Source organism: Schistocerca gregaria, chromosome 8 (genome assembly GCF_023897955.1).
Source record: "Schistocerca gregaria isolate iqSchGreg1 chromosome 8, iqSchGreg1.2, whole genome shotgun sequence".
In the NCBI taxonomy this organism is placed as follows: domain Eukaryota; kingdom Metazoa; phylum Arthropoda; class Insecta; order Orthoptera; family Acrididae; genus Schistocerca; species Schistocerca gregaria.
Window position 1 is genome coordinate 111,617,737 of NC_064927.1, and position 25,246 is coordinate 111,642,982.

General features: G+C 35.7%; 2 protein-coding genes across 2 annotated transcripts in view; one reads left to right on the forward strand and one right to left on the reverse strand.

The window, feature by feature from the left end:
- Positions 1-1,326: 1,326 nt before the first annotated feature.
- Positions 1,327-2,764, reverse strand: LOC126284017 (mitochondrial fission process protein 1). The gene is made up of 3 exons (XM_049982562.1): positions 2,567-2,764; positions 2,360-2,487; positions 1,327-2,257 (listed from the first exon to the last, which is right to left on the reverse strand). Exons 1-3 carry the CDS (start codon positions 2,616-2,618, stop codon positions 1,964-1,966), a joined length of 474 nt encoding a protein of 157 aa, XP_049838519.1. The 5' UTR covers positions 2,619-2,764; the 3' UTR covers positions 1,327-1,963.
- A 46-nt stretch (positions 2,765-2,810) lies between these two features.
- The window catches only part of LOC126284015 (cell division control protein 45 homolog), a 138,117-nt gene continuing 115,681 nt past the window's right edge, over positions 2,811-25,246 (forward strand). The window contains exons 1-4 of the mRNA XM_049982560.1: positions 2,811-3,287; positions 3,416-3,568; positions 14,732-14,869; positions 14,952-15,017. Coding sequence (XP_049838517.1) covers positions 3,237-3,287; positions 3,416-3,568; positions 14,732-14,869; positions 14,952-15,017 — 408 coding nt within the window. The 5' untranslated portion in view covers positions 2,811-3,236. The remainder of the gene's footprint in view (positions 3,288-3,415; positions 3,569-14,731; positions 14,870-14,951; positions 15,018-25,246) is intronic.

Genomic DNA, 25,246 nt, shown 5'->3' on the forward strand with positions numbered 1-25,246 from the left:
TATTCTTAATGATGCAGTGAATCATGGACTTTTCAAACCATACTTACAGTATGGAGTGATTGTGTGGGGTAACTCAAACAAACAAGAGACAAAATGTGAGTTCACAAAAAGGCAATTAGGACCATTTAAAGAATAAATACCTCTGAAATGTGCAGAAACTGTATCAAAAAGTTAGGTAGCTTAAATTTTTCATCACTGTATATATACAAAACAATAATATACATCACAAAAGATAGTGAGGACTGGATTAAAAATGCTAGTGCACACACCCACTATACAAGAAGGAAGAATGAAGTACGGAGCATACCCCACCGACTGGCAATGCTAGAAAAAGGACCCCAATACTCTGGTATCAGACTACTAAGAAGTCCGTCTAAAAATCTGCAAGACAGTGTACTTAACAATGACTTTCCAAAGAAAATTAGAGACTATCTAATTGAAAAAGAGTTTTACAGTGTTGCAGAATACTTATGCAATTAAATTTGTATATATTGTTATTCATTATCAATGATGTAAAAATGTAAGCTAAAGGGGTAAAAAAATAAGTGATAATGAATGCTAATACAATATTATTACTTGTACATTTACTGTACATAATGTAATCTTACAGGATCAAATAAAATTCAACTCAATTCCACGCAGAATTTACTCTATATGCAGAGAGGTTGGGTACATTGCTTCTGTTGTAGAGGAGTGACTAGGAGACTGATAATCCTTCCTGTTTCATCTCCTTAAACACTTACTCAGTATTAACCATCATTCTTCCCACACTCCATACATGAATTGAACAGAAACAAATCCTAATAATGGTACAATGAGATGTATCCTCTGCCATGCACCTCACAGTTGTTTGCAGAGTACAGATGCAGATACAGACATCAGCATCTGGAATAGATGATATAAAAGCTATTGAATGACATGTAGACTGAGGTTACATGGAAGACAAATCCGATGACTTTGATGAATTACAAATTACTTCATTTATGGGCCAGTATCGCCTATGTTCTGTTCAATCCATACTTCATTCAAGGCACTGAAAAAATAAATTATGTTGCTCATTTCTAGGGAAACATTTAATTACCTGTGTTTGAGACAAGATTTATTTTATTTGTGTAGTATTTTATAATGTGTGCGCTCTTGACATAAAATAGCACTAAATTATCCATGAGAACCAACTATCCAAGAAAACATCCGTGATTGCTGATATTTATCGATTCAACTGTGACTGATGTTGTCAATGCATTACAAAGTATGTTTATGAAATACAACATTAACAAGCATATAGCTTCTGGCAAAAGTTTATTTGCAAAACAATTCTACACAGTCTTATTAAATTTGTCTTTTATTGCTGGAATATAAAATTCATTTATACAACAATGAAAATACTGCACTCAGTTTAATGAGAAAATTTAATTGCAAAAGGTAGCTTAATTTGTACCAAACCTTTCACTATCAAACTATAAAGTATATGCACATTATATTGTCTCACACATACATATGAAAATACCATTTGGTCATTATATAATCAAGATAGAGAAGAAGGCAACAAGTGACTTCCTGAGCTTGAAATTTGAAAACTAAATTGTTGAAAGCTTTCAGCAATGAACACACTCCTTCAACTGCGAATGCAGCTCTATTTCTTCAGACCTTGCTTTTTATTAATCTTGAAGGACGAAGGCAGACCATTATAAGACTTATTAGATTCACTCGTCGTTACTCCACAATTTTATTTAACAGTGCATATTCCTCGAGCGAACAGAATTCCTTTTATCTTGAAGGCACTGCCATTTCGTTAATCTATTAATACATAGTTCTATGTAGTACTAACACCCTCGTGTATCTGTTTGTGATCCACAACAGCCATTAGTCAGCTGTCAACTAGTTATTTCTTCTTCTCTGCGCTAACGACAGTACTAATTTGCTATTGCATCTAAATGTATGACAACACAAGAAATAACGTCGGTTAACTTTTTTTTGATATCCATACCCTGAAAGTACGATCCATTGCAATGTCTACAAAATAATCTATTGGCTTCACGATGAAAGGAATGCACGAGAGGCCTACTGCTGTTGTTATCCACTTCCTAGTGGATTTTGGAAGTTTAGTTGTCTTACTAAGAATCAGTAAAGACGCTGCGCAAATACGGTTTATTGTAAATCCAGGAATTATTACGGAAGCAAAACTTTGCCAAAGAAGAGTATCAACCGCCGCTAACATCACATTTCTCCGTCTTTGCTGCACGTTGTCGCATGGAATCTGAAATATTCATAACTTTTTGACGACACAGAAACAACGGAAAACAAACGCACTAATATACTTTCATGCTGTCTACGTGCATAAGAGCTATTATTCATTCACCTTAAAAACTTTATAGGTTTTATCTGTAGTATCAGCTACAACATACGCACTAGCAATCCCATAGCTTAGATATACCCATTTTACATGGATTAGTGGTCGAAAGGATTCACCAACTTCATTCGTGTACCCTAAATAAAAACATGAATTTCAATATTACGAAACGTAAACAACTTTAAAATCATTTCGGAATGTGTAATTCAGCGTTACCTAAGAGCCTCAGTGGGCTATCTCTAAATATGTCTCTCTCTACTTCTGACATTTTTTGCAATTCTTATTAATTTAATACTTATTTCTTTCTTTTCTATCCAGGAACGGGTCTAATACACTGCCATTATCACAACATAAAAATATTAAGCAAATCAATTCACAAATTGTTGGCCCCCAACCAGAAATACCGCTTCGTCTGCAATTGGCAGGGAAGCCACCTTTTTAAATGTCTATATTCTGACTTACAATAAGATAGCAAGTAAGGTTTATAGAAAAGAAACTTGAAACTAAAAAGGAAAAATGTCTCTCATAGGTAGCAAATGTGCTGCAGCAGCTAACAAATGGTTTAATTTGGTGCACGAATGAATTTTATTATGCAGAAATTATTTGGGCATTAGATATATCTTCTCTTCTAAAGTTATTTGAATTAGCGCCACTATTGTGATTTGTGGACATATTCGAATCAGCTGGGCCGTGAACTGTATGTATTTGTTTTGGAGTGAAAGTTGTAATCGTGATAAGTAAATTTTAATATGAAGGCTTAATCCTGCATTAGACTCAGTGCAAGATTACTGAACCAGTAGTTTGTTTCTGGAATCTGGCAAATAATCTCGTGTCGCCAGCTTCTGCGGTATGACTGCCAATGTCGAAGTGCCGTTGAGTTGAAATAATGTTTGTGGGTGATATAAAAAAGGACTTTTACGGTGAATTAATTGGAAAGGTAATATTATCAGAGTGTGATGCAAACAGATTCATCAATAATGAAAGTAGTTTAATTCAGAAATGTTAAACTTCTTGCATGCAAAATTTTCATGTATTTTCATAAGGTGAACTTGTTTCGTCTTGCAGAGAATTTTGTTGCTCGTCAACCATGACGTGGATGCCATATGTGCATGTAGGATTTTGCATTGCTTGTTAAGGGCTGACAGTGTTGTTTATACGCTTGTTCCAATTGAAGGAATAAAAGATTTGGAAACGGCCTACAAAGAAAATTCTGATCAGGTAAAACTCGACAATTTAAGTATCCATGAAAGTTAACTATACATGTTTCCCATTTTTAATTGTGGGAGTTAATTACAGTACTTTGACACTTGCAGTTTACAGTAAGATCATTCTTGGGTTAACCACTTAATAAATAGTTCTGAAAACCTTGCTTACTAGTACTTACCAGATGTACTGCCTGTGAAAGGCATCAAGGCACAACTAGCTAATGTGAGGTACACACACTGTTTTCATATTTTTAAATTCCACAGATCAGTCAGGGAAGACCTAGATAATTGCATTATGTTTAGTTTTGTTTCCAAGCTGTTCTGTGGAGTGAAATGAATGAGTTCGGAAACACATTGTTTCTGTCACCTTATGAGAACTGTCAATTTTGAGTGTCTGTAATGTGTTAGTATTCCAGAAAAGAATAATTTCGTAAGATGTTAATGAAAATACTAAAACTCTTAAGTGTTATCACAGTTTACATTTATATTACAGTGGCATGTGGTATTACACAGTGTCATCCAATATTTGTTTACAATTGAAGCTGAAGGTACTGACTTAGCTGCAATCACAAATGGTGGTTAGAGCACTTGTAATTCTCTCTCTCTCTCTCTCTCTCTCTCTCTCTCTCTCTCTCTCTCTCTCTCTCTCTCTCTCCATATGTATAGGCATATAATGAACTTCAGGCAGGAAGTCATTTCATGTCAAATCAACACACTTTAAATAAAAATTTTACCTCACCCCTTTAGATTTTGCTGAAAGTTGGTATACTTATAGTGGGTGCTGAAACTAAGAAAAATACCAAATTTCAATTTTTTACCTCAAACCATTCCTGAAATATGGTCATATAAACTTTTCAAAAACTGGCCAAAAATGTGTGAACGGACTTTTTTAAATTGCCGTAGGAGCTGCCGTAATTGAGCTAGAGAACTGGGAAAGGTGTCATTTTGCAGCATTTTTCATGCTTTTTCCAGTGGTAGACAAAAAACATAACTTCTAATTAATAACCTTTTAAAAATGGTAATTAATATTTTGATTTGATTTTTTTTTTACAAAAAGTACATAATTGAAAATTTTCCAAATATTTTATACTGTTGTAAATCACATGGCAAAATCAAAATGTGGAATGAGGATGGGTTCATTGTTAAAAAAAATAAAATTATTTCAGACTCTTGTTTTTCACTAACGGCCCTAGTTTCACCAAACTGACCTTTAAGGTTGTACGTCAGTAGAGGACCGTATACATAGGGCTTGACAACAAGTCCCTGACTTCACTCCAACTTCAGTAGCTGTTAGAACATTTAACACAACACTTCAAGAACTAGGTGAGTCCCCAATTGACAAGAGAAAACTAACATCTAAGCATTACGCCAAATCAAAAGTGAAGAAAATCTCATCAATGGCACGTAAACTTTTTATTGCTCCTGAAACTTCTTTGTCAGATACTCATACTGGTGAATCCTTTCTTGAAAAACTTAAAAGAAACTTAAAAAATTCAATAAGTAGAGCAAAAAAAAACTAATGATTCTTACAAGTTTACCTGAAAAGTGGAGTATCAGGAAAATAATGAGAGAATTTAATGCTCCTAATTACATTGTTCAGCAGTCCAAAAAAATTTTGAAAGAGAAAGGATTAATGGAAGGTACAAACCCAAAACCAGGGAAGTGTTTACCAACAGAAACTGTAAAAACTGTACATTCATTTTATGAAAATGAAGTTAGCAGGGCAATGCCAGGTATTAAAGATTGTGTGCCAGTTACAGAAACAAGTGGAAATAAAACAAAAATATCAAAAAGACTTATTTTGTGTAACCTTAAAGAAGCTTATAACCATTTTAGGGACAAATTTCCTAACATAAAAATAGGTTTCTCTAAATTTGCTGAGTTGAGACCAAAACATTGTGTATTAGCTGGCCGGAGTGGCACACACACTGTCTGCGTGTGCACAACTCACCAAAACATAAGATTAATGATAGAAAATGCCAAACTAAATACAGTAACAAACAGCAGCTTGAACAATTATAAGCAGTGCATTGCAAAAATGCTTTGCAACCCATCATCAGTTGATTACAACATGGGAAGCAGTGAATACTGCCCAGGAGAAACTGTCGTACGTAAAATTTTGAAAGGCTCTTTTCATGAAAACTTAATTGAACAAGTTCAGTTCCGACAGTGGATGTCAGTTGACCGATGTAATCTGGAAATTGTTGAGAAAACTTCCGAAGAATTCATAGATTTATTTTGTAGTAAGATTTCAACTTTGATTCGGCATGAGTTCATTGCCAAGCAACAACGAACATTCCTTAACTCCACAAGAGAAAACCTTATGGAATCTGAATTTGTTGTCATATGTGATTTTTCAGAAAATTATAGTATAGATCTACAGTATGAGTTTCCACTGGACAAGACAACAGATTACCATTCATCCTTTTGTTGCGTATAATTTGGCAAGGATGAGACAGGTTGTTGGCCATGGCTTTGTTGTAGTAAACATCCCAGCACTTGCCTAAAGTAGTTTAGGGTAACTGTGGAAAACTTAGATCAGGATGACTGGCTGAATATTGGAAGCTCCATCCTCCCGAATATAAGGCCAGTCTGTTTAAAACCAAGCTATCTGATTTAGTTTATCCACAATGCCCAGTACAGTTTTGCAAAGATGTTATTTAATAATGCAAAAGCCTAGTGCTACACTATTCATTCATTTCTTACTCGCAGTCGCTGTACACACTACACACACTTATCAGCTGATCACAAAGGGATGGTGTTTGGTTCCCATTTTGTGTACTGCAACTTTTCATTTGATATCTTGAAAAATATCTAGTGAACTTGTGTATGTAATGAGTTAAGTTCTGAGTTCAACTAGATGATAAGTTTTTGGGGCAAAAAGTAATATTCCATTGGTGGGGATGGTGATTGACTTATTGTAAGGTACTAGTTTTTATTCTTGACATACTTTTTTATGATACAATCATAACCAGTTTTGGCCTTCAAAGACCATCTTCAGATGCTAGGAGTTACACTGACAAGGTAGGAAAAGTTGGTCTACAACTGTCACCCATAGCCCCTGAAGATTGAAACAGGTTATGCTTGTACCATAGAAAACTTACTGTGTCAGAAATAAAAAAGTAGGCCATAAGTGGATAAGGTGTTTATATTTTACTTTACATACTTCTGTAGTAATATTTTTTGAAGAATAAAAAAGTGTGTGAAAGTTTTATTTGAAATGTAAATCTTTCATTGTTATTTCCACTATTATTTACTTGTTTCATTTTTTAACTAATCCCTACTCTTTGTTTTTTTTAGTAGACATAATCCTTCACTGTTTAGAAAGTGTCACTTAAAGGCTACATTTTAACTGATCTAACTGAATGTTGTTATTAATTCAGCCCAAACATTCTAAGTAGCAGAAAACTTTTCTATTATAGTTCATTAAAATGGATGGCAGTTTGTATGCTAAAGTATTACTAGTTAAATCCAGTACTTGTTTTGACAGAAATGTGGCAACACATTAAAAAATAACAAATAACAGTTACTCAAAGTTATGACAGAAACATTACTTTGCTTTTGGTAACAATTTGATGTTCCATATCTAATACAGTGAAATCTAAATAACTTTATCTCTTGGCAATCTATGATATTGTCAGTATGACAGAAAGTAGTTATGCAGACATTTGTTTAACTGTCCTAGTGCTCCCTATATAGTGACTGCTAAGTCAGAACTGTGTTCTGTACCATAACACAATATATGTTAGCACCTGTTGTAATGGTTCAGCTCCATGAACTGAGCTGAAATGAATTGGCTCCAGATAGAGAGCTGTGAAAGTGTCTGCAGCATGTCATTTTTTTTCCTGAGTGTTGGCAGAAGAATCTCCATCTGTGCCAGCACTAGGCGGAAACTAAGTACACAACGTGTATCTTACATCATCTAGGTTATTGAAGTAGTGTAATGTAATTATTCATTGAAAGACATCACTCCAAAATTGATGAAAACTTCAGCATTCTGGCTACAAAACTTCGGCAGTCTTGACTTAAGGGGCACCTAAAGGCGAAGTACTACATATCGAGAACTAAAAATTTTTTTGAATTACCGATAACATGTACTGTCATACATGTAGCAATACAAAATTTGAACAGAATATGATATAATAAAGTGTGGATTGATTGCCCATTGAAGCTTCTATTGCATCATATTTTATACTACATAATTGGCTTCTTGTGATTTTCCATGTCCATCATATATCAATACCAAATGTGTTATGCTATCTGGAATGCTGGTATGCTCAAAAAGTATGTTGATTGAAAAATTTGAAAACAATAAAAAAAAGAATCCAGACAGACATGTATTGAGACAAGAACCGGTGTTGTATGCTAACTTTCCCATTTACTATTGCTATAGTCGACTTCTTCTTAGCCTTGTTGAGTTAGTTGTTAGCCAGTTCTATGCTTTTTTGCAAATTTTGTATTTTTAGTGCTCTCCGTAAATTATATGTTTTGCTCATTGAGAGAAATAGTCCAATTTAATATGGTGAAGATTTAGTGACATTCACATGAGTTTCCTTTGTACTTGTTCATGGTTCTATCTGGCAAACACCTTTCTTTACAAGCATTTATTTGATGCTCTCACACAGACTACCTACGATAAATTGCACAGATGTTTGAAATCCTGTGTCTCTTCCTTTAATCCGACACATACCATCAAACAGTACTCGCAAATCTGTCTAATGATAGCTCTGCAGGTGACTCCTTTAATTCCTGAGTTTCTATGGAACTGTTCTTATATATCTGAGTGTGGCATCTGCCTGCCCTGTAGCTAGATTTTTAGTCATTCCATCTTAAACCATCCCAGACATGCATTTGTAGGTACTTGATAGTTGTGACTGATTCCAGTAACTGATCAAACCAATCGTGTAGTCAAATATTGCAAGATATTACTGTGTAAGTGTGTTACATTAAATATATTTCTGTTTAGGCTCTGCTGCCAATGTTCACACCATGTGTGGATAGTTTCCAAGGTTTTTTACTTCTGATGATGCCTTCCCATTAAGAATTAGGAATAGTTTGCTTGGACCTCCTCAATCAAACTGAAAGTCTTGTATGATATTTTGGCTAAACGTAAGGAAAATTAAGCTAACTTGTGGCTGTAGTAGCACGTGTTGTAGATTGTGTACAGATTAGTGTCACAAATTGGCGGTAGTAGTGTCTCTGACAACAAATGTGCAAACTAGCACAGTTGATCTATTTATGATGTTTGTCTTACTGTGAGTAGAAAAAAAGTGGATGTGGTGACAGATTGATATGTAGAGTAGTCCAAAGGCTAGATAAGATTAGATGTTAATTTGGTTGAGAGTTCGCGAAGCTAATGAATCTGAATGGAAAAAAATTGCTGATTGTGATGACAGACTATGTTTAGTGTGACCTGAGTATAGGTTTGACTGGAATGTGACTGTTTATTTACAATAGTCACATTTAAAATGACCATTTCAAAAACTTTGTGTTGTATTTACGGAATGTACCAATTTCAGAGGTGTTGATTGAACTGCTTAGATTTTTCCAAACATTCTGTTTTGTACAGCAGCATTCTGCCATATTTCATTATGCTTCCATGTATTTTCGTACACTCATTGTCATGGTGGTGTTTATCGAGTGCTATCTTCTCATTCGTTCTGCCATCTTAAAACGATACTTGGAAGAAATTCTTAACTACTGGAATTGCAGTAAAGGGCACACAGTTTGGTATTTTTAAGGGGTGTCATTTGTTTATTCTTGTGGTTTTTCACATCACAGTTCACTGTACACTTTAATATGTTGCACAATATTAATTACAAATACCATTCTGCAGTTGTGGGCAGATGATGTTTTGATTACTTCCAGTGCACGTATGCAACTGAACGAGAGAGTGGCCTGTGACTACACAATCATAAACAATGTTTGTAATGATATTTTTTGACAATAGACCAGATCCACAACCGACATGACTTTTCATTGTGCCCCCCCCCCCCCCCCCCCCACACTCACACCAGACTGTCAAATACTATTCTTACTTTTATTAGCCAACTGTTGATGAGAGCCACCACCAAACTGCCCCTGTACTGTGACCCTCTGCTATCAAACTGATGCCTTTCAGCCAACCCAGCCACAGAAATTTTGTTTTATAATATACTATATTGAGGCCATGCTCAGCCAATTGCAACCTTCTGGTGTAAGTGACACTGTGATACCAGGCCATGTCACCCAGGTGTCTCACTTGAACCTCCATATCCTTCTGATGCCATATTGTCCCACCATGGCATTGCACAATCTCATGGCATCTTACATACCCGTTATCTAACAAAAATGTTACAATCTTATCTAATCAGTAATTACCACCCATTGGCAATTGCTCTCCCATGGTTCTTATTTTTGTGTAATTTTCAGCACACTGTATGGGAATTCGTATGATGTATAGTAAATGTGTGCTTGGCATCAGCTGTACAAATTTATTTTTTATTTTCTATTGGTTGTTGGCCCATCTTCACAGCAAGAAAAAGGCTGTAGGTTAAGTGCACATGCTAACGTGAAGTCTTTCTTCTTCCTGTAAAGATGGTTACTATTACCAAAATAATCATCTTAAGGTGTTGCAGTTCTTCAGCTTTCCATGCTTACTAAGAAAACTTGGTTGAAGAATTCTGCCGTATGCAAGGCACCTTTGGAGTTTTGTTTTATCCAGATGTGTTTCAGCACCTCTGTGTTACTTTACTTCTTTTCTGTAAAAGTGGTATGATATATTAACGTTTAGAAAAAACATTTGGTACAAGATATTAACTTTGTGAATAAAGTGAGTGTCGTCAAATATTGTATATAGTTTGTTTACAGTTCACAGCTGAGATATGTGTACTGTACTATACTGGGATGATGTGTTGTATGTTGTTTGTTACAGTATGTCTAACGTTTTGGTTTTATAGCTTATTTGGGTGAATGCGTGCATTAGTTCACTTGACGCTGTTGAATGTTTATGTCGGTAGCTGTGAGTCTGCCATGCAATCTACAACTTGTCATCTGGAAACAGCAAAAAGTAATTTTTAATTTTTGTTTATTATCAATTTCAGAAAAAAATGAGTATGTATCATGTTATTTTGTGTGGTACTTACGGCTTTGATGTTGTGGTGTTTGTATCCTTTCTTTTTGGTGTGGTAACATGTAGATTTCTACCACTTTTGTCGGTACATAATCATTTAAGAGAGTTTCATTGCACAGTGATGCGTACTCATTTAGTACTTTCTTTCCTTGGGCTATTGATTTTTGGCTGTGACAGTTTTCTGCTTGTAAAAGAACAAAAATGGTAGAAATCAGCATCTTACCACACCACAGATGAAGGATACAATCACCATAGCATCAAAGCCATAAGTAACATGCAAAATAACTCAAAACATACTCATTTTCATTCAAAAGTGCATAATAAACAAAACAAAATTTCGTTTTGCTGTTTCCAGATGACAAGTTGTAGATGGTGTAGCAGATTTATAGCTGCCAACTTAAACATTCAATAGCTTCATGTATGGTATGAAAATTAATGTATACATCCACCCCTTCTTCCTAATAAGCCATAAAACCAGAACATTAGACATACTGCAATAAACAACATACAGTGCATCAGCCCAGTAACACACATCTCAACCGTGAACTGTAAACAATATTTGACAATAATTGCTTCATTCACAAATGTAAATGTTTTGTACTAAATGTTTCCTCTAAATGTTAATATGTAATAACAATTTTACAGGAAGGAGTAAAATAAACCATTAAAGATAGAACAAAAAGTGCTGAAACCTCTCTGGGTAAAAAAAAAACTCCAAAGGTGTCTTGCATAAGGCAGAATTCTGCAATCAGTTACTTAAACTGGTTGAAGATAAAGAATGAATTTGTACAGTTGATGGGAAACATGTAGTTCGTCACATTTCTGGTAGCTGTAGTGAGTCACGCCATTAAAATCTTATGATTCGTATTAGTAGATGTATTTCCTATTTGTGTTTCAGTACCCTACATGTAACTCTAATATATACCAGTCTCTTCTAATTTTCTCCAGGCATATCCTGAAGTTTTACCATATTTTGTGAGCAACAGTGCAGAATTGTAATCAAAAGTTTTCTGGAATTCATGAAACATGGCATCAGTCTGAGCTTGAGTATGACGTTCCTTCAGATGTTAGGAGTAAACAAAGAAGGTTGGCATTCACACAGACTCTTCTTTCAGAAACCATCTTGTTTCCTAGTGTAAGATTGTGTGGCCTTGAATAGCCATCATATGGTAGCATAAAATATGTCCCATATTTCTGGAACAGTGGATGTCAGTACGATATATCTGCAACCTTTCTTGTAGTTCGGAACAACCTACACCTTTTTCCAGTCTGTGTTGTTTCCATGCTCTACAGTAAATTGATGTTAGAAGAAGGGTCAGTTGCTCTGCAGTTCAATATAAAATATAATGAGGACACGATGAGGCTCTGTAAGATAATCAGTGTCTTCATGGAAAAATGTTTGCAGTTGCCTATGGAATCATAATTATACCCAGGCACACACCTCTTTGTCCCAAGGAAACTGACGGGCTTCAAAAATGTGGAAATTGCATGAGGAGAGATGGGGATTGTATGGAGGATGTAAGGAATTCCCAGAACAGCTTCTGCAGCATAGTCAAAACAATTGGCAGCCTGCAGGCAAGCATTATCCTGCAACAGAATGATGCAGTCTGGGCATTTGGACTTGACAGCACGTTTCAATTTTTTTCTGTGTGTGTATTGCTGTGTGTTAATTGTGATGCTGTGTTCCACAAAATCAATTAGCATGAGGCTCTTGCAGTAAAAAAAAAAGTCATCAAGACTTTCTCAGATCTGGCAGTCACAACTTTGGACCTCTTTTTTTGGGGAGGGGGGGAGGGAGTGAATACATGTCCTTCCACTATTGGCTCTGAAGCTTTCTCCCTGGCTCAAAATGATGACACCGTGCTTCATCTCCTGTGATAAAATGGGACCAGAAATTATATTTTGCACCATGATACGATTCCAGGTGCTACAGCGATGTTGACAATCGGCTCAACCTCTGCTACTCTATCAGACTGTGAAGAACTCACCGCTGAATGATTTTCTGGAACTTCAGATGCTCTGTCATGATTTATGCCCAATGTGACCTGAATGTCTTCTACACTCCACTATCAGTCATTTTTGATGGCAGGATCCACTGCAGTGAATGACAGGAGGACGTGATGAATCTATCCTGACCACTGATGTCTTTCAGTTACACCCAATCTTCTCAAAATTGTTTATTCCATGTAAACACATGTGCATGTGACATACTGTGTCTGAAATATGCAGCAAACATTCGGGCATGGATTTCACATCCTAACACGCCTTCTGCAGTCAGAAACTGCACTACACCTCACTTTTCATCTTTCCTGCTCTCCATAGTGATTTTGAATGCCCACATGACTCGTTGCTCTCACACCGGGCACATCTAACAGACAAATGGCACAGCAGTGAATGGTCACGCTGTTCCTTCCTGATTCCCAGTAGAGGGCACTTCTACACATGCCCATGTGCGTGACCAATGTCATCACGACGCTTGTTATATACCGGTAGTCTGTCTCATTTTCATTTGACTGCCTCTTACAGGAAATGAACTTGGTATCTTCTTTAGAAAACTGCTTTCGCAGTACTGAATTTAATATCTTAGCCTTCATGTTCATCATTTTCTATTTTCATTCCGAAATTATCATTCGGTATCTGGATGGATTACTTTTTTTTATGGATTTTATGTACGACCAAACATCAGATGAGATCTTGTTCACTTGTTCACATAATGCTGCTCACATTCGATCTAGTGATACTGGCTTCGTTCAGTTTTTGTTTTTTCATTTGAGTATGCAGTGGCTCGTGGGGGAAACCTTGTTAATTTGTATGCTGAATGAGGCTCCACACAAGGAAGCCATCATGTTTCTGTAAAAGTTCTGTTGTGTTTGCACAAGAGTACTGGGCAGCTTTTTTGTATTGTTCATTTTTCAGTGGCTTCCTGTGGATCTATAATTCAAGTATTTTTCCTACTGTGAGTACACCGCTGTTTCCTTTCTCTGCCCATACCAAGTATCCAGTAACATAGAGGTCAACAAAAACTGTTCTCTATTTAAGAGTGCAATTCATTTTCAAGAACACTCCTGCTCAACTTAGACTGTGGCACTCAAGAGAAATTTTATGCAGTATGGAAACTAACGGATGTAGACAAACAAGTGTTAAGTGATATAATAGAGGATTATTTAGAGTTGACTGTGTGTATAATTTCTATTGTTCTGTAAAATAACGTCTCTGTAGCATTTGTTTGTGTTGTAACTATTTCGTATGACAATAAGTGCGGATGACCATAGGCTCATGGTATGAAGAAATATTGATTTCAATGGTGATGACTCTTTGAGACTAACATTGTTTGCAGCAGTAAACGAGACCATGTTATTAATATATCACAACAAATTTACAAAATGAAATGCGAATGATGGACATGTTTTAGTCCAGAAATCCCATTCTCTAAAGAAGAGAATATAGACTGTTTACTTCATTCTGAGAGAAGCTTTCATAATATGTAGTTTTCAAATCACATAAAACTGTCATTGAGAATTGTTCTACAGACCAGTGTTTACCTCAAGTTACAGAAGTGCTTTATACCTTCCACCCAACCTTGAGAATTAGGGTAAAAGTATGTACCAATTATTTGCACAAAGCAGTTCAGAAGCTTCAATATACCACATACCTTGCATTTGAATTGTTCACACAAGGGAAGATTTGTTACTGAACAGCATTTTACTAAATACATGAAGAACTCTTGTATGCATAGTGGTGTATGTATTTTGCAGCTGTTGGAAGCCATATGGAAAACTGTGAAGAGTGGGTTAAATGCTTTGTGTGTGTGTGTGTGTGTGTGTGTGTGTGTGTGTGTACCTTCAAAGAAGATATTAAACAAATGAAATGTTCCTGTATTTTATAACTGTATTAGTACCCTTTGCAAGCTTTATCATCATCATCATTCTCTCTCTCTCTCTCTCTCTCTCTCTCTCTCTCTCTCTCTCTCTCTCTCCCTCTCTCTCTCTCTCTCTCTCATGTGCCCTGGTTTGTGAAAGTATGCTTGAAATCTCATGTTACCTTTTTTATTCTCTGTGATTGCAGGTAAAATGTGTTGTGCTCATAAATTGTGGTGGTAACATTGATATAGTCGAAGCATTACAACCTGAAGAAGATGTAAAGTTCTTCATACTTGACAGTCATCGACCATTTGATGTTTGCAATGTCTATAATAATACTCAGGTAGTTACACTCAGGTTCATTTAATATACACCGGTGCTACACACTATATAGTTGCAGTTTATTTGTGTTTTTTTTTCCTCAGGTGTTTTTGGTGTCAAATGAAGAAGATGGAATTCCTGAATTTGATCAAATTTTTAGAGATGATGAGGTAAATTATATCATAACATATTTCCTATTTGTGTCAGTCCATACCAAGTGGTCCAAGAAAAAAATAATTGGTTGCTTGACCATCTCAGAAAATTTTTATATTTGCTGGGTGAATTCCCCAATGTTTATTAGGAACAAAAATATCTTTTTTTTTAAATTATTGTTTATTATTTTGAAATGGCAGCCATATTTGTTCCTGGCCACATGCGTTTTTTTGTATTTGCAAGCATCTACATTTTTTACAATTATTCAGTAGTGGATTGTCCTAAGCCTTTCAGATAAAATGCATTTAATTCAACACACCCTGGGCTACAAATTAACATCATTACCACTTAGCTGAATATATTCTTTAATATATTTTTAATAGTTCAAAGTTTTTAGCCACAAATTTAAAAAAAAACCTCAATTTTTGAACAGTAGTTTTCCAAAGAAAGATTAATTTCTCAGCTTTAATATATTTTCTGCTATTATACTGCATTGTATAGTTACTTTTTATAGAGTACCAATGGTGAGAAGCTTATGTTTAAAAAAATACACTATTTTAAAAAAAGGATTGTTTTTTAATTTTTCCATTTTGTGGCTTGCAATATCTTTGTTGGGGGACCAGATAAAAACCTGAAAATTTCTCAGTTAATAAACCTTTATGATATCAAACTTCAGTATGAATTTCAACTTTGGGATTCAATTGGAAGTTATGGAAAAAAGATTACAAACACGAGTTAAAAACATGATTTTAACATCTGTGACATCTAGGCTTATGGGATAAAATATATCAGTTACAGTATATAATTTAGCCATGTCTATGATTATTTACTTTTTATTGAAAATAAGCCTAGTAATTATGTTATATTGTTCTCTTGTTATTTGTTTTTAGTACACCACTCATTTAACATTTAAGAAATTTGTTTACTGAGTTTGGATGTTAGATTATAAGTTCGCCCAGTCACAGTTTTAAATTCCATGGGAGGCAGCTTCCTTAGTACATTTTGAAGTGGCATCCAAACTTGATCCTTCTCAAATTTTTTAAAAGATGACCTTGCTCCTGGAGGTTGATAAAATACAACATGTACATCTTGGTTTTGACAGTCAGTATTATCAACTTCGCCAATCCACCACTGTTCATTGGAAACACAAGCCACTATGTCTTTATTTTGAAGAACCAGTTGTACAAGTTTTCCACACTGATGAAGTTCACTATCAGGCGAAGTTGATGTGATCTTATGCTTCAGTAAGTTGTGTGAATGGGGTACAAAACAATGAAAAGATCGAGTGCCTTTAATTTTCTGATAAGTCTTGTACCTTCCCTTCAAGACACTGTCTTAGACTTCTTGTATTTCCTCACATTGTACAAAAATAAAGGTAATTCTTTTGATATGTTTTTTACAGAATTGAAACATTTCTTGAGGTGTTATGATATGATTGTCATCGGTCCGCTGCAGACTTGCTTTTGTGACAGCTAGCTTTATTGTATCCCCGACACCATCACAAGCTTTCTTCCCATGGCATGAAGTGAAAAAGTGCCATTCTACATCAAACCCAAGATCTTGTTTATGAAAGGAGATGTTCATAATTTTTTTTTATTTATATATTGACTCGCTGCCCCCTCCGAAAAGTAAATCAGTTTTTTTTTATGGAAGGGTAGTGCTGTTTAATGTAGTTTGTTAATTTTAGTTGAAAAATGTACACTGCCTTAGTGTTGTGTTCAAGGTAGTCACTTACGACACAAAAGCTGTGGCTCATTAGTTTATCTTCATCTTTATAATAGAATACAAATGTATTAACTGTGGCCTGTTTGTTTACCCAGTGGTGCCCCTGTACTTCACCGTGAACAGCAAAGGAATAATTTTCTGAAAAGTCAGCAAGAACTAAGCATTCATCAGCTGCCAAGGCTTGTTTTTTGTTTTCCAAAATTTACTCTGAGCTTTTGCAATAAAATGATGCATTTTCAGATTTTCAAGGTTAGCCACTAATACTTCAAAAACTCTTCTCATGATGTTATGACTGTCACCATTTCAGTTCTATCTTGTACCACACATTGTTTGTATTTTATATTGTCAGGCATCAAATTGTCTTCTTTGGATTCTTCAAACATGTCAAGTAAGACTTGTTTGCCCAGAAAATCTTCACATTTTCCCTTGATCATACAATTGTAACTGTCAATATTGTGTACCATAACTTCCAAAAGGTCTTTATAGGCAACTCTAAGTTTGCCCCATCTATCATCAACTTTACACTCTGATGATACGAACAAACACAAACATTATGGGTGCCAGATGCCCCTGCAACAATACGCCATCTTGGTCTCAACTCGCAAAACATTGATCTTCCAATTTTAATGTCAGGATTTTCTTTTTTAAATTCTGTGAATAGTTCATTTAAATTACTGAATGTTAACTTTTTTTTTCTTTGAATCTTAGAATCATTTTCTTTCACAGAAAAACAGTCTTTTTTGCCAGACATCAAACGGCTGTTATTGTCATCGTCATAATACTTAATAACTTTATTGATTGTGTTTTCATCTACCAAATTAGATCCACTTTTCTTTTGTAATGCTGGTAAAATTCCCTGTTCTTTTACTAATTGCATTGTTAACTTAACAAGATATTCTGACACATTAAATTCATCACTAACTTTTGCTCGACTCCAAGAATTCGGCATTAAACTGATAATCTTAATTTTGTCCTCTTTGTTTGAACTACTGCATTTAGTTTTTAGTTTTTCTATCAAATCATCATATTCAGTTGGGGAAGTTTTAGAACTTCCATCTGTTTTAGTGCAAATTGTATTTTGAAATGAAACTTCCAAATTCTTTTTGACTGCAGCTGCCACTTTTTCAATTTTTGTATTCAAGGCACTTGTTCTTTTATCTTGACTTAGTTTTCTAATTTTACTAGCAGTCGATATACCCAGGATTTCACAAGCTGTATCTACTTTTTTAATGGTTGCTGATAAGTCGCAAAATTCTGTACCTGAGGTTTCTCTATCATTTCTCTTGTGAATTACAAATATCTTAGAATAATGTGTTGGACACAATGATTTTCCTGGTATTAGACTGACAAAATGGATTTAATTTTTAGAATAATGATCAAATGTTATTTCTCGCAGACCTTTTCTGATAGGTTTCTTATGTTTCTCAAAAGGGTCCATGAAAGACTGACCAAAAAGGTGATGAAATTTTTTAAAGTATTTGATATCATGGTACTTGCATGTTGATTTGACCTCTGGGTCGACTCGTGAGTAAAGCAACGATTAAAGTAATGTCTTTAGGATACACTCCATACACACTTTTATGACATACTTCATTAATAATAATACCAAAAGAACACTGAGACACCATTTTTCAACTGCACACTTCAAGAACTTCTGGCTTATTAAGTGTAAGAAAGACAATTGTTGGTGTAAGGGGAAAGACAACAATCAGACCTGTATAGGCTTGCAGATGCAATTGTTAGCCTTCTGAAACAATTGCCACAGCATTGTTTCAACAAATAATCATTAACTAGTGTAATGTGGTGTGTTACATTATGCAATTGGTATACTTTACTTGATTAGCCTACCAGATATCGCAGATGTTAAAAAAACGTATTTTTGACTCATGTTTGTAATCATTTTTCCATAACTTCCAATTGAATCTCAAAGTTGAAATTGGTAGTGATGTGAGGCCTGACATGAAGTCGGCATTCCAAAAGATCCCAAAGGTTTTCTATAGGATTCAGGTCATGACTCTGTGCAGGCAAGTCCATTACTGGGATGTTGTCATATGACCACTTCGCCACAGGCCGTACATTATGAACAGGTGCTTGATCATGTTGAAATAGAGCAATCACCATCCCCAAATTGCTCTTCAACAGTGGGAAGCAAGAAGGTGCATAAAACATCAATGTAGGCCTATGCTGTGATAGTGCCATACAAAACAACAAGGAGTGCAATCCCTCTCCATGAAAAACATGACCACACCATAACACCACCTCCTTAAAATTTTACTGTTGACACTGCACATGCTGGCAGATGACGTTTACTGGGCATTTGCCAACCCACACCCTGCCATCGGAACACCACATTGTGTACCATGATTTGTCACTCCATGTAACGTTTTTCCACTGTTCAGTCATCCAATGTTAACACTCCTTACACCAAGCGAGGTGTCATTTAGTGTGACTTGTGGCTTATGAACAGCTGCTTGACCATGAAATCAAAGTTTTCTCACCTCCTGCCTAATTGTTATAGTACTTGCAGTGGATCATGATGCAGTTTGGAATTCCTGTGTGATGGTGTGGATAGATGTCTGCCTATTACACATTAGGACCCTTTTCAACTGTCAGCAGTCTCTGTCAGTCAACAGACGAGGTTGCCTGTACACTTTTGTGCTGTAAGTGTCCCTTCACATTTCCACTTAATTATCACATTGGAAACAGTGGACATAGGGATGTTTAGGAGTGTGGAAATCTTGCATACAGACCTATGACACAAGTGATGTTCAAAAATTGAGTTTTTTTTTTAAATTTGTGGCTAATAACTTTGAACTATTAAAAATATGTTAAAGAATACATTCAGCTAAGTGATAATGATGTTAATTTGTAGCCCAGGGTGTGTTGAACTAAATGCATTTCATGTGAAATGCTTAGGACAATACACTACTGAATAATCGTAACAAAAGTGGATGCTTGCAAATACGAAAAAAATGCATGTGGCCTGGAGCAGATATGGCCACCATTTCAAAATTATAAACAATAAATTTAAAAAAAAAATATTTTGTGGCTACTAAACATTGGGGAATTCACCCAGAAAATATTGATAGATAACTTTTTTATTGATAGATAACATTTTTATAGACCAAGATAAGTTTAAGGACATAAATGCTTATCCTGTTGAGAATGGTCTTTCAGATCATAGTGCACAGCTTGTTACAGTACATGACATAGCTCTATGCAGTATAATAAATTAGACTTTCAAAGCAGTGCGTTCAATTAACAATATAAATATTGCAAACTTTAGGGAAAGCCTACAGCAGCTAGACTGGGATGAAGTGTATAAGGAACCCGATGCAAACTTGAAATATAACTTATTTCACAATACATTTTTAAGGGTATTTGAAAATTGTTTTCCCAAGAAAATAGTTAAACATAATTCCAAGAAAACATATAAATAACCTTGGCTAACTAAAGGAATAAGAATATCTTGCAACCGTAAAAGAGAACTGTATCTAACAGCAAGAGGGAGTACTGACCCCGAAATTGTTCAATATTATAAAAACTATTGTGCGGTACTAAGAAAAGTTATTAAAAAGTCCAGAAGCATGTGTATCATGTCTGAGATCAGTAACTCTGATAATAAAATTAAAGCAATTTGGAATATTATTGAAAGGGAAACAGGGCAACCAAGAGCACAGGAAGACTTTAGTGCAATAAAACTGAATGACAAGTGCACTAACAAACAATCAGAAATAAAAAATATTTTGAATAATCATTTTTTAAATGTTGTGGAGAAAATAGGATCTAGATCTTCACTAGAAGAGGCAAAGCTATTAATAGAAGAGGCCATACCTGCGCAGTTTGAAACAACTGTAATTCCACCAACCTCTCCCTCAGAAATCAGTAAAATAATAAACTCACTGACAAGTAAAAGCTCTTACGGAATTGATGGCATTTCCAGCAAAGTACTTAAAGCTTGTTTCCCACAGATAAGTAGGATTCTCAGCCACGTATGTAATAGCTCTTTGGAGCAGGGTGTTTTCCCTGATAGACTGAAATATGCCATTGTAAAACCATTGCATAAAAAGGGGGATACGTCGGATGTCAACAACTACCGCCCAATCTCTCTTCTGACAGCTCTATCAAAAATTTTTGAGAAAGTAATGTATTCAAGAGTAGCCTCCCATATTTGTAAAAATAAAGTACTAACAAAATGTCAGTTTGGTTTTCAGAAAGGCTTTTCAACAGAAAATGCTATATATGCTTTCACTGATCAAATATTAAATGCTCTGAATAACCGGACATCACCCATTGGTATTTTTTGTGATCTCTCAAAGGCCTTTGATTGTGTATATCATGGAATTCTTTTAGATAAGCTAAATCATTATGATTTGAGTGGGGCAGTGCACAAATGGTTTAATTCATACTTAACTGGAAGAATGCAGAAAGTTGAAATAAGTGGTTCGTGTAATGTTAAAACAACAGCTGATTCCTCAAACTGGGGTGCTATCAAGCACGGGGTCCCACAGGGTTTGGTCTTAGGTCCTTTACTGTTCTTGATATACATTAATGACTTACCATTCCACATTGATGAAGATGCAAAGTTAGTTCTTTTTGCTGATGATACAAGTATAGTAATAACATCCAAAAACCAAGAACTAAGTGATGTAATTGTAAATGATGTTTTTCACAAAATTATTAAGTGGTTCTCAGCAAACGGACTCTCTTTAAATTTTGATAAAACACAGTATATACAGTTCCGTACAGTAAATGGCAAAACTCCAGTAATAAATATAGAATTTGAACAGAAGTCTGTAGCTAAGGTAGAATTTTCAAAATTTTTAGGTGTGTCCATTGATGAGAGGTTAAACTGGAAGCAACACATTGATGGTCTGCTGAAACGTCTGAGTTCAGCTACGTATGCTATTAGGGTTATTGCAAATTTTGGTGATAAGAATCTCAGTAAATTAGCTTACTATGCCTACTTTCATTCACTGCTTTCGTATGGCATCATATTCTGGGGTAATTCATCGTTGAGTAGAAAGTATTCATTGCACAAAAACGTGTAATCAGAATAATTGCTGGAGCCCACCCACGGTCATCCTGCAGACATCTATTTAAGGATCTAGGGATCCTCACAGTAACCTCACAGTATATATATTCCCTTATGAAATTTGTTGATAATAATCCAACCCAATTCAAAAGTAATAGCAGTGTGCATACCTATAACACCAGGAGAAAGGATGATCTTCACTATGCAGGGTTAAATCTGACTTTGGCACAGAAAGGGGTAAATTATGCTGCCACAAAAGTCTTTGGGCACCTACCAAACAGCATCAAAAGCCTGACAGATAGCCAACTAACATTTAAAAATAAATTAAAAGAATTTCTAGATGACAACTCCTTCTACTCATTGGCTGAATTTTTAGATATAAACTAAGTTAAAAAAAAACTTAATCATTAGTGTCATGCAATATTTTGTGTAATGTAATTTCTTGTACAGACATCTTTTATTAACCTGACACGTTCCACATCATTACGAAGTGTCGTATTCATGATCTATGGAACAAGTATTAATCTAATCTAATCAAATCTAATCTATAAAATTTTTCCGAGATGGTCAAGCAACCAGTGCTGGACCACTTGGTATGGATGGACCATTCTGCTTGTCACAGTAACATAGCATTAGGTATATCTTTTAATAAGAAATAGTGCAATTACATTCATTTTTGTAATTTGATGTAACCATTCTCTTCTGCATCCCATTATATACACAAGATAAGTAGGCTATACATGTCTTAGGGTAAATAATTCTTGAAGAGCGAATTATAAAAAGAAATTACATTTGATGATTGTGCAAACTGTTGTCCAGCCAACTTTATTCGGGCTTTACATTTGTATATTTCATTTATAAGGAGCTTTACAGTGATTGGTAAAGGTTCATTTGTATCAAGGCTAGCTTAGTTACTTTTTGTTCTACTCATCTCTCAGTTTTGCCTAGAAGGGTTTAACATGTACCAGTTTGAGAGTCTTGAAATGACTACCATTGAAGTTCATCGAATGTTGCCATTTCACTTTTGTATCAGTTATACAAACCTGTTGAGATCCAAGCATAATATCTCTCACAAGGGGACTGTGCCTACTTGTCATCATAGATTTCATCCACATTTATGGTATATGCACTGCTCCATGAGAAATGAAAGTGACAGGAATTGTGGCTGCAGATGGCCAAGTGTTTCGGAGGGGAAAATAACATTTTTGGCATGGGTTGACAGAGTAATGAGCCTTTTATGTCAGCATAACTTGCAGACAACCATTGACGCAGTAAAAAAAGTACAGAATGGTAATCTGAGGGCCTTGGGTTTGATTCCTTCTGTGGGATGTTTTTTGTTTGTTTATTTTTTTATATTTGGTGTTTACATTACTTCTCTGCAAATAAACTGAAATAATGCTGTGTATTGTATTTATTAATATTTTCATAAAATGCATTAAAAGGAAACCAAACCAAAAGTTGGTGGATGAGTATGTGTCAGTAGTTAATCAAAATCTGGAAAACTTCCTACGAAGCCTGATGTGTAGGAGAACAAATTTCTTCTGTTAATTGACTCATGGAGATGGCGAACAAATCCATGAAAGGATTTTCTGAGATGAAGGATTGGCATCATGCTGTATAAGAGTGATACTCGTGACATTGGTGCCAACAGGCAACTGTGTTAAGATCCTTCATTTTTGCTAGCCTCCAGAATGAACTGAGAATGGTCTCTGATATCAGATGACAGGTGTAATTGGTGTCAGTGGGAGCAATGATACATGACTGACTGCAACAGATACTCGCAATTCATCCTATGATTGCTCACACAAATTGTATCAAAATTATTGATTTACACAAGTCCAATCCGCTTCCTTTCTCAGTAATTCTGAAACATAAAAATTCATTGTTGTAATTAAAGTGTTAAGCAGATGTAACATTTTCAGCTGTTACACTTGATCTTTAAAACACCCAGCACAGTTTAAAAGCTGTACTTAAACTTGTTGTCAGATAAAAATGGTTTGGTGACACAGTGGTAAAGTACTATTATACAGATCCAAATATCTTGAGTTACATTCCTGGTCATCATTTCTTGCACCTCTGGCTATGTCTGTTAATGTGAAACACTCTAAATTGTACTGTGATTTGGAATTCACATTAAACAACAGAACTCCCTCTAACTGACTGGGTACATCAGCTCAGAATGTTGGTGGAAAGCAGTGGCATACCATCTCCAGCAGAACTGTGCCTGGTAAAACACTGTGGTGTTCAAACTAACCTTTTGATTGATGACAACTGTACCTTTTTTTTAACAGCACAGAGCTTGAGAAAGCAAGTGAAAAAGATGTAAATCATATACATAACTGATGATGCACAGTGTAATACTAATGAAGTAGATTAGGAATGTTCTCTGTTGTCCTGTATGTTCAGTTGAAAATGAAATACTTGTTTTGTATGCTAAGTTGAGAAGACCTGAAAGTCTAAATAAAGATGGCATTAAGGAGAAATGCCAGAAGTTATGAATCCTCAGTGGGAAGATAAAAAAAAGCAAGCAGCACTGAAAATAGGAATATCATTTGTAAATTGGATTCAAAGTAACAGAAACAGCATATTTAACCAGATTTTAAAAAAAGAAATAAAAATTTCCAACAGATTAAAACTGTGTAATCATTTGGGAGCTGAACTCAAGCCCTTGCTACCAAGACATACAGGAGAATATCTGAGTGACTTGAGAGTGTACACTGTTTGAGCAAAAGTATCCAGACACCTGGCTGAAAAGTTCGTGGCGCCCTCCATCGGTGATGCTGGAATTCAATATTGTGTTGGACCACCCTTAGCCTTGTGACAGCTTGCACTCTCACAGGCATACATTCAGTCAGGTGCTAGAAGGTTTCTTGGGGAATGGCAGCCCATTCTTCATGGAGTGCTGCACTGAGGAGAGGTACCAATGTCAGGCAGTGACACCTGGCATGAAGTCGGCGTTCCAGAAGATCCCAAAGGTGTTCTATAGGATTCAGGTCATGACTCTGTGCAGGCCAGTCCATTACTGGGATGTTGTCATATGACCACTTCGCCACAGGCCGTACATTATGAACAGGTGCTTGATCATGTTGAAAGAGAGCAGTCGCCATCCCCAAATTGCTCTTCAACAGTGGGAAGCAAGAAGGTGCATAAAGCATCAATGTAGGCCTATGCTGTGATAGTGCCATACAAAACAACAAGGAGTGCAATCGCTCTCCATGAAAAACATGACCACACCATAACACCACCTCCTTAAAATTGTACTGTTGGCACTGCACATGCTGGCAGATGACGTTTACTGGGCATTTGCCAACCCACACCCTGCCATCGGAACACCACATTGTGTACCATGATTTGTCACTCCATGTAACGTTTTCCCACTGTTCAGTCATCCAATGTTAACACTCCTTACACCAAGCGAGGTGTCATTTGGTGTGACTTGTGGCTTATGAACAGCTGCTTGACCATGAAATCAAAGTTTTCTCACCT